This window comes from Galeopterus variegatus, unplaced genomic scaffold (assembly GCF_000696425.1).
Source record: "Galeopterus variegatus unplaced genomic scaffold, G_variegatus-3.0.2 Scaffold5268, whole genome shotgun sequence".
Lineage (NCBI taxonomy): Eukaryota > Metazoa > Chordata > Mammalia > Dermoptera > Cynocephalidae > Galeopterus > Galeopterus variegatus.
Genome location: NW_007731379.1, coordinates 140,934 through 150,671, shown reverse-complemented (window position 1 = coordinate 150,671; position 9,738 = coordinate 140,934). Strand labels below are relative to the sequence as shown.

Here is a 9,738-nt window from a genome sequence, read left to right as displayed (position 1 = left end):
CCTGAAGCCACGAGGATATTCACGGCTCCCGCTTCCCTTTTTCCAGAGTCCGCCGAGCCCTGGGACTGGCTGAAAACAGACAGATCCCTAATACTTCCTACTTCTGAGAAGCCCGCCTCTTACTTTAGGATCCGAATCCCATAGGCTGGCCAGTCTGCCTGCGGCACTCCGATTGGAAATGGCGACTGCCGGTCAAGCATTCACGCCCCTCCCCTCCACATCACTCCACTTTACCCTACCCCACCCCCGCCTTTCCTGATGGGCAAGGGAGGGTGACGTTGCCACTGTTCTGGGGGAGCACTTTTGTTGGTCCGGAACGGCTATCCACTAGGACTTAGACAGCAAACGTCCTCAAGAGAAGAAGAGGAATAGGTTCGTGGTTTCGACATCTCCGAGGAGATGTCAGTCAAAGTATGGGCGGGTGCAAACGCAATCCAACGCACAGTACTGGTCGAGGTACTACAGGGACAGCGGGGCGGGGGGGAAACAGCGGAGAGGAGCCGACTTCTCTCGATTGGACTAAAAGGAAGGTGGTCCCGCCCCCTCTACTCCGGGATTGGCCGAGCGCGAGCCCCGCCCCCCCACGCCTACTGTTAGCAGCTCCAGCCAATTCTGTGGAAAGGCGTGTAGAGGGGGCTCACTGGGTTCCCGACCAGACCCGACGCAGATCCGAGAGAGGTGCGCACCCTCTCAACGGTGAGGGAACACCAGTACACGGCGGAAGAGAGGCGCCGCGGGGAGCGAATAAAGCTCCGCACCCGGAAGTGTCTTCTGGGAGGTGTCGCACCCGGAAGTGTGACAAATCCCCCAGCTGCACCCGGAAGTGTGATGACTTCGCCGCTACGGGGAGTAATGGTATCCGCCAGTTGAACTGTGGGGTTAAAGGAGATGTTACGTGTCTTTATTTCCTGTGGCCAAGAGAGCCTCCCTCTACGGAAAGTGTTCCAGGGTGCAAGTATTCGGTCATGTTTTAAATGTCTCATTCTATTTTAAACCGTAGGGGAAATGAGCACTAGGAATGTCACCACCGGGGGGCCTAGTTCTGTAAAGGCTTGTAAGAAGTTTCTTTTGCTGCCCGTCACCCTCGATTCCCTTTCCCCTTAGGGATGTGCAGATGGAGGCCGGAGGAGACGCTGCTGCCCCAGCCCCCGGGGGCACGAAGGACTTGGAGGACACGCAGTTCCCCAGTGAGGAGACTAGAGATGGTGGAGGGGTACAAGCGGGCCCCCCGGATCCTGGAGACGGGGGCCCGGAGGAAACAGGTGTGCCCTCCCTTCACTGGGGTCTTGGAAGGAATCCCCAGGGAGTGTCTTTGTTGGGCGAGGGGTAGAGATGATCCACGGGAGACCAATGAGGAGGCTTTTGGGACTCCGGGAAGTAGCTTAAACCATATCAGTAGGAAGTCATTATGGACTTACATGTAATTTAAATTACTGAGAAATGAAAGGGAAGTCAGTGGGTGTCGACTGATGTTCACTGGGGACTTGGTGTAAGTTTAGGTCATTGAGGAATCAAAAAGAGGGTAGGTGAGGTCAAAGAAGGTCATTGGGGATTTTGGGTATTTAGATAAATGAAGAAAAGAAAGTCAGTAGGTTCAAAGAAGGGACTATTTAGAAACTAGTGTCTTTGGGAACTAGGCTGTTAAGTCATTGAGGTGGGAAAGGGGGTCAATGGGGGTTAGTGGCACTCAGAGTATTTACATAATTGAAGAGTTGGTGGTGGATTGTGGGGAGGTCTTTAAGGAACCAAATATTAGTGTATATTAATGGTGATGGGGGTGCATCAGTGAGATTATTTGGAGAGTCAGGGGATCAGTAGGGAGGTCTTTGAAGACCCAGGTGTTAGTGGACATGTAAAGGTGTTCATTGGGGAATCAATGGAAGTCATTGGAGAGTCAGCGGTCTTGATCACTTAAGAATTAGGAGATGTTTATGGGCTCACTGGTTAGATTCAGTGGACATCACTGAAAATGAATGGGGGGTGGGAAGTCTTTGAAGACTTGAAAAGGTAATGGCAGTTATTGGGAGGGGGTAATTTGTATTCGGGGACATGGAAGAACATCATTGAGAAAATGAAAGAATTTGAGGTCGTTGGGATTTTAGGGGAAAATTATAGAGATATAGTTGCAAATAATGATTATCAGTATGCAAGGGCGTAGATCTGGTAGGGATTTGGTAGATCCTTGGGGACAGAGGGTTAGTAGGTGTCCAGAGGCATTCGACCCACCAGGGGCTCCCTTTCAGGATCAGAGGCCAAGGACCAGCCACCCAGCCTCCTGTCACCACTGAACCAGTCAGAGGCACCATCAAGCACCTGTGAGTGCTGGGGTCCAGCAGCTGCTGAGAGTAGTCCCCTTCATGGCCCTGAGAGTGGCTCTGCGGGCCAAGGCGGGGACCCCAATGATGAGGACTGGCGCAGCCAGCGGAAGCATGTGTTTGTGCTGAGTGAGGCTGGCAAGCCCATCTACTCACGGTATGGCAGTGTGGAGGCGCTGTCAGCTACCATGGGTGTGATGACAGCCCTTGTGTCCTTTGTGCAGAGTGCAGGAGATGCCATCCGTGCCATCTATGCCGGTGAGTGAAGGGGTCGGAGGCAGAACGGGGAACAGTGACAGAAAATATAGCTGTCTGGCTGGAAGTGGGTCTAACCAGCCATGGGTAGGTTTGTCTGTCTGTCTGCCTGCCCAAGGTACTGTCCAGCCAGCCAGGGGTGAGTCAGTGTGTGTGGATAGCTGCCAGGGGTCTGTCTGTTAGGAATCCTTCTTTCTGTTTGGCCTTCTGGGTTCTGAGTGCTTCACTCACTGGATACTTCTTGTTGCCTGAGAGCATGACTGTGCTGGCTGTTGACTGAGTTGGGTATCTTTGTGGCTCTGTCAGTAATTGCTCCATCTCTCTCTTCCTCTCACTCCTGCTGTGTGCTGTGTGTCTAACCTACTTGATCTCTTACCTAGCCATTCATGTCTTTACTAATGTCCAAATTTCCCCACCTTGTCCTTAACATAGTCCAGGTGCACACAGAATGATCAAGTGGGCTTGGGCTGGTGTGTGTTTGTTGGGAGGGAAGGAGAGCAGAAGAGCTGAGCCTGACCCCCTCCAGTCACTCCCGATCCATTTCTAACCCCCTCCCCCACCTCTTCCCTCCTTCAGAGGACCACAAGCTGGTGTTCCTACAGCAGGGCCCACTGCTGCTGGTGGCTGTGTCACGGACTCCTCAGTCAGCAGCCCAGCTGCGGGGGGAGCTGCTAGCTGTGCATGCGCAGATTGTGAGCACATTGACCCGTGCCAGCGTGGCCCGCATCTTTGCACACAAGCAGAACTACGACCTGCGCCGCCTGCTGGCCGGCTCAGAGCGCACACTGGACCGGCTTCTGGACAGTGTGGAGCGGGACCCAGGTGCCCTGCTCCTGGGTGCTGTGCGCTGCGTGCCCCTTGCCCGCCCACTGCGGGAAGCATTGGGTGCACTGCTCCGACGTTGCACAGCACCGGGCCTGGCACTGTCGGTACTGGCGGTCGGTGGTCGATTGATAACAGCGGCCCAGGAGCGGAATGTGCTGGCTGAGTGTCGGCTGGACCCAGCTGACCTGCAATTGCTGCTCGACTGGGTGCGCGCACCGGCCTTTGCAGCGGGTGAGGCATGGGCACCCGTGTGCCTGCCCCGATTCAACCCTGATGGTTTTTTCTATGCCTACGTCGCCCGCCTGGATGCCATGCCTGTCTGCCTGCTGCTGCTTGGCACCCACCGTGAAGCGTTCCATGCCATGGCCGCCTGCCGGCGCCTGGTAGAAGATGGGATGCGTGCCCTTGGTGCCATGCGTGCCCTTGGCGAGGCTGCCAGCTTCTCTAATGCCCCATCAACCAATTCCCCTGCTTACAGTGTGCAGGCTGTGGGAGCGCCCGGCCTCCGGCACTTCCTCTATAAGCCCCTGGACATCCCTGACCACCACCGCCAGCTGCCTCAGTTTACCAGGTAGGTCTTGACCCTAAGGGCAATTGGCCAGGTGGGAAGTCTTGTCTAACTAAGGAGGATCAGCATCACATAGACATGACTCAAGGGAGATGACCAGCCATGCTCTAAACAGAGAGAATAGAACAGGTCTGAGGATGGAGGCTCAAGCACCAACTTACAGGAATCCCCCTATTCTAGTGGAGAGGCAGCTCCCAGTACTCAGGGAATTTCCTAGTTTGATCCGGGAAGCTCAGCCTCCAGCCACTGAGAATCCTCAAGTCTAAAGGGGAGGCTCGGCTGCTTAACTTAATTGAAATCCCTAGACTGAGAGAGGAGATGGGCCAGCTGAGAAGGCCCTGGACTAACCTTGCTCTCCGCCTTCCCCCCATGATGGCAGCCCTGAGCTAGAGGCCCCGTACAGCAGAGAGGAGGAGCGGCAGCGGCTGTCAGACCTGTACCACCGCCTGCATGCTCGCCTCCACAGCACCTCCCGACCCCTGCGTCTCATTTACCACGTGGCTGAGAAGGAGACGCTGCTGGCTTGGGTGAGTTAAGTAGGGCCCTGGGTGAATCAGTTCCCCACTTAAGGTTTCCTTACACTGTATCCCCTCCAGCCAAAGCAGCTTCCATCAAGCACACCAAGCCTTTGCCTGGGCTATTCCTTGCCTGCAATACTGTCCCTACCTTTACACATGCACCTTTGAAATCCATAAGGATTAATCACAGTGTCTCCAACTCTCAATTAGCCCCATCCTTCTGTTTGCTTTTACCCTGTTAGCAACCAGGATGGTGTCTTTGATTTTCAAGAGACCCCATTAACAGCCATCACTATGCCTGCTGATTCCTCATTAGCCCTTCCCATGTGTTTGCATGGACCCCATTAGTCACCAGCTCAGTTTTGACTCTGGGTCTCCAGCACTCTTTGAGTGCTACAGGCTGGTCCCAAGCTGTGCCCTCTACCTGCGGTATCCTTCCCTGGGATTTCTAGGCTTTCACCCTTACTTCCTGTGGGTCTGTTAAAGTTCAGCTATTCAGGGAAGCCAGCCAAGGTGACCCCATTGGAAATGGCACCTTCCCCCAGGCTCTGCCATTTAGTGCTCATTTATTAAGTAATTTACTGCATGTCTGTCGTGTATCATGTATTATTCTAGGCTGAGGATTTTATTTTTAAACTATTTTAACTTTTCAAGTAATTTTAGAAGTTGCAAGAATAGTACAAGGAATAATTATAAAGAGGCCCTTCACCTAGTTTCTCCAAAGATTAACATCTTATATAACCACAGTAACTTAACGAATCAGGAAATTAACATTGGCACAGTAACATTTAATCCACAGACTTCAGATTCCACAAATTGTCCCACTTAGGTACTTTTACTGGTCCAGAATCCAGTCCAGGATCACATGTTGGATTTATTTATTGTGTCTCCCTAGTCTTGTTTATTTTAGAACTTTTAAAGAGTATCAGCCAGTTAGCTTGTTAGAATATCCTTCCACTTGAGTTCTTCTAATGTTATACCATGACTAAATTGAGGTCGTGCATTTTTGGCAAGAATCAGAGAAGTGATGTTGTGCCCTTCTCTGCATCGTATCAGGAGGCACGTGATGTCAGTCTTTCCCGATGTCGATGTCAGTTTTGATCACTTAGTTAAGGTGGTCTGCCACATTTCTCCACTACAAAGTTAGTATTTTCTCCTTTGTAATTAGTAAATATCTCATGGTGATGATGTCTGTGTTCTGTGTTTTGTTTTTCATCATACTTTCACCCACTAATTCTAATATCCATTCATGATTCTAACCTGCAACAGTTATTAATCTGGTGTTTATCAGATGGAGATTTTTCTAACTCCATCACACTTTCTACACTTATTGGTTGGGATTTTATTGTAAGGAAGAACTTTTTATTTTCCTATTAATTTGTGGAATTTAAAATTTTATATCAATAAAATGTTTCTTTAATTCAATGGGCTAAAATCCTTTTCTAGAATTTATTTTGGTGCTCCAATTGTCTCTGATTTAGCCAGCGGGAGCCTTCATCTAGCTAGGCTGGTCTCTGTGTCCCTTTGACACATCCCCATCACTGTGTGAGCACTTCTTATTTTACTTTCTCTCTGCCAGTTTTGGACTTGGCCATTTTTCCAAGGAGCCCTTGTACCATTTAATGGAGATTGTTATTTAAAAACTAAGATATGGTAGGCACAGGATTTTAAATCAGGTGGTGAGGGGAGGCCTCCCTAAGGAGATGGCATCTAAGTGGAGAGGGGAGGCCATGTGGGTATCTGTAGGAAGAGTATACCTGGCAGAGGGAAAGGACTCTGCAAATGCTGTGAAGTGGGACTGGGCCTGGCTGTGTTTTGAGGAACACCAAGGAAAGGCTAAAGTGGATGGAACAGAGGGAGCAAAGAGGAGGACATTGGGAGGTGGCACAGGAAAGGTGCTGGTAACCTGGTGAGGTCATTTTGCTCAGGTTGGTGTGAGTTCCTCTTTATATCATGCCCAGGCTATAGATGATGAAAACAGTTGTGTGAATTTAGAAGAGGACATTGTGTATAATCATTGCTCACTGAATGGTAAGCATTGTTGTTGTTATCCCCAGTCCACAGGTGAGCAAACAGGTCCAGAGGATACACAGCCAGCATTGCCCAGTTGAAACCACTAGGTCTGTCTGACCCCTAGGCCCAACTGAGAACCCCTGGCCAACCCATGATACAATAATATCAGCTTACCTGCCCTAACCCAATGCCCAGGCAGCACCAGGTGGGAGTTGCTGCTAGGTACATCTTCCAAGCTGCGGGAGGGAGACATTGGGCTGGGTCAGACAGGATTGTCCATGGCCAGCTCCAGCCCATCTGATTCTGTCTTCTCTCAAATTCCCAGGTGACCTCCAAATTTGAGCTCTATACCTGCCTCAGCCCCCTGGTGACCAAAGCAGGTGCCATCTTGGTAGTGACCAAACTCCTGCGCTGGGTGAGGAAGGAGGAAGACCGGCTCTTCATTCGTTACCCACCCAAGTACTCCACACCCCCAGCTGCCTCTGCGGACCAAGCTCCCCACAATGGCTTGTTCACTGGACTCTGAGAGGCAGAGCTCCCAGACCAGACAGTGCTGGGAGTGACCACCTTTGGCTTTTACCTTCTTTTTTCACCCTGGAAATGGAGGTGGGGGTGTGTCTGTGACTGATCCCTGTCTCCCCGGCAATGGGGGAAGATCTGAGGTCCTGTCCACAAATGGGAGATGGGTTGCAGCAGCCAGATGAGCAGGCTGCGCTCCCAACCCCCTCATGCACCTCCACCTCTGGGGAAATCCTTAGGCCTCCCCCTTCCCTCCCTCTGCCGTACCTCTTCCACTTGGATGATGTCGAGCCTCTGGCAGGGGCTGTCCCCTCCAAACCTGCCTCAGGGGTCTGCCTCCTTCCATGGAATCTTAGTCCTGAGTGCCCAGGGCTGACCAAGGTTTCTAGAGTGACCCACAGGGGTTCTGGAATTGGGAATGCAGGGGTAGTCTGTGCATGGAACCGGCCTGAGGGGATTTAAAAAAAGAAAAAAACCGAGCCCCACAAGGATATCCCTATGCGCTTCATGTACTTCTGTTCATCTTTACTCTGCCCAAAATGACCCCCGTCAATGTTGGCTGCTGCTACTATTAATAAGATGGCCTCCCTTGTCTACCCGTATAACCCAGGGCATGTAGCACCTGACTTCACACAGTGGCTGGGATCCAAAATGTTTACATAGGAGGTGCACTTAGCTTCTAAGTCTCATTGTACTCATCCGTGAAAGGGAGATAACTAACTTTGTCTAATAGGCTCTTTAATGAAGATTTGTGAACGACAGGGGGCTCGAAATCTTGTGTACCACCACACAGCACATGCACATTTCTCGAAGAATTTGACAACCTGTACAAACAACCTAAAGAGGGAGAGACCTCTCTAGAGTTTTGTATGTGTGTGCACAAGACTCACTCTCCAACTGGCCGATAACCCTAGTTCTGCCCTTGTTTTAACTGGAGTTGTGGCCTTGTGGTAGTACGCACTTGCACTGTCGAGCCGAAGCACCAGATATCCCGTGCTTGTCCAGCATAGACACCTGATTCCTCCTCCCCGGTCAAGTGGCGTGAAAACGTGCGCCACACGCATGCGCGCTGCAGAGCCGCCCGCCCTCCTGTGAGGCCTTGGGTTTTAGCCAATCCTCGACCGAGGGGTGCGCGCAAGCTCAGCTCTAGAAAATGGCGGGGAAGATGGAGCCTTTGAGCGTGGAGTCGCCGGACACTGTGGAGGAGACTGGAGGTAGCGAGGGCAAGGGGTGTGTGTCTCTGTCTACCAGGGCAGAAGGTGGGGGGAGGATTCGTCCCAAAACGTTAATGAAATAATAATAGCAGTAGTTTTTTTTTTTTTAAGTTTTAAACCTTTTATCACTCAAAAGTTCAACAAAGTTGAGATAAATAACACACATTCTCATCACCTAGATTAACTCTTGTCAACTTTGTTCTGAATATATTTCTTAAGTATTTTAAAGTAATCATATTGTTCAATGTGCATCTCTTCAAACAAAAAGGGAGGAAGAGATGTTCTCACAAAAATCACCCTGTTGCTTCCACCCCTAAAAAAATTCACAGCAGTTTCCCTAATATCGTCATCTCACGTCCAGCCCATATCACACTGTGTGGGCTCTAAATTTCTTAATAGAAAATAACCTTCCCTAAGGACAACTTTCTTCCAGGGCACTGACTTGAGTAATGACACCTCATCCCCTAATGGGGGGGCGGGGGGGGGCGAGGGTAAGACTCAGCCTACGGACTATTGGAAATTGCAGTCCAGCCAAAAGAAAAATCTCCCAAGGCAGTAATCCACTAGCATTTTCCTATTGAACAAACTTTCACAATGTACCAAAGTAGAGAAAATAGCATCATTAGCACCCATGTGCACATCACTCTGCTTCAACAGTTGTTGACCGTCTACCATTCTTTTATCTATCCCTAACTCCCCTTTCTGCACTCTCTTCGAGCCACTATATTTATTAACATTAGATTGCAGCCTGTCAGACCTGCTTATGCAGACATCAAAATAGCGATCATTTAGTTGTTTATCGTTTGTCCTAGGATATGAGCTCCACGAGAACAGAGGCTTTTACTGCTGTTTCCCCAGCACCTAAAACGATGCCTGCCCAGCGTACAATAGGTGCTCAGTAATTTTTTTAGCGCGTGAATAATGAAATATTGTTAACACAGAGCACTCTCTTAGATTAGACATACATTGAGTTTCAGCTTTCAACAAAGAACAGACGGAAATAAGACAGATGCAAATAGGTTCCATTTATTAGGCATTTAATATAGCTGCTACTGTGATTTAAAAAAAAATTAGTATCAACCTTTCAAATTCCTCAAAATTGAAGTTATGATTAACTTTATCAGCAATGGAGAAAATTAAATCAAGTTACCATTACCAACCCATTAAATTGGCTTTATAAAGGGAGGGATATCTAGTACTGAAAAATATACATATATATCTAGTATTGATGTCCCTTTGGAGAAACAGGCCTTCTGCCTCACTGGGAGGAGAACTGACCAATAAAGCCTTTGCTAGAGGCAGTTTGGTAGAATATTTTTAGCATCTAAAATGCTATTCCACATCTGCAGTCACCAAGCTAGGTAATCACCGAAGAATACACAGGTGCGTGGACCAGGAGTGGTCATTGGAGTGTTGTTGATGGAAGCAAAACAAGGAATAGTGACAGAAATAGCTAAATCTTGGTATATCTATGCATGCCATGGAATTCCTGGGCAGTGATTTTTTTTTTT

General features: G+C 49.6%; 2 protein-coding genes across 2 annotated transcripts in view; both read left to right on the top strand.

Annotated features, from left to right (window-relative positions):
• The first annotated feature begins 1,108 nt into the window (after nucleotides 1-1,108).
• Nucleotides 1,109-7,506, top strand: LOC103604591 (vacuolar fusion protein MON1 homolog B). The gene is made up of 5 exons (XM_008589163.1): nucleotides 1,109-1,262; nucleotides 2,244-2,573; nucleotides 3,147-3,966; nucleotides 4,343-4,490; nucleotides 6,820-7,506. Exons 1-5 carry the CDS (start codon nucleotides 1,115-1,117, stop codon nucleotides 7,018-7,020), a joined length of 1,647 nt encoding a protein of 548 aa, XP_008587385.1. The 5' UTR covers nucleotides 1,109-1,114; the 3' UTR covers nucleotides 7,021-7,506.
• A 365-nt stretch (nucleotides 7,507-7,871) lies between these two features.
• Nucleotides 7,872-9,738, top strand: part of LOC103604593 (synaptonemal complex central element protein 1-like) — a 14,917-nt gene continuing 13,050 nt past the window's right edge. Inside the window, exon 1 of the mRNA XM_008589165.1 lies at nucleotides 7,872-8,227. Coding sequence (XP_008587387.1) covers nucleotides 8,167-8,227 — 61 coding nt within the window. The 5' untranslated portion in view covers nucleotides 7,872-8,166. The remainder of the gene's footprint in view (nucleotides 8,228-9,738) is intronic.

Excerpts from the sequence above, each read along its gene's own strand:
- LOC103604591 (XM_008589163.1), top strand. The coding sequence starts at position 1,115 with ATGGAGGCCGGAGGAGACGCTGCTGCCCCAGCCCCCGGGGGCACGAAG. Across the intron at positions 2,574-3,146 it reads CATCCGTGCCATCTATGCCG|AGGACCACAAGCTGGTGTTC; the intron begins GTGAGTGAAGGG and ends TCCCTCCTTCAG. Across the intron at positions 4,491-6,819 it reads AGGAGACGCTGCTGGCTTGG|GTGACCTCCAAATTTGAGCT; the intron begins GTGAGTTAAGTA and ends TCAAATTCCCAG.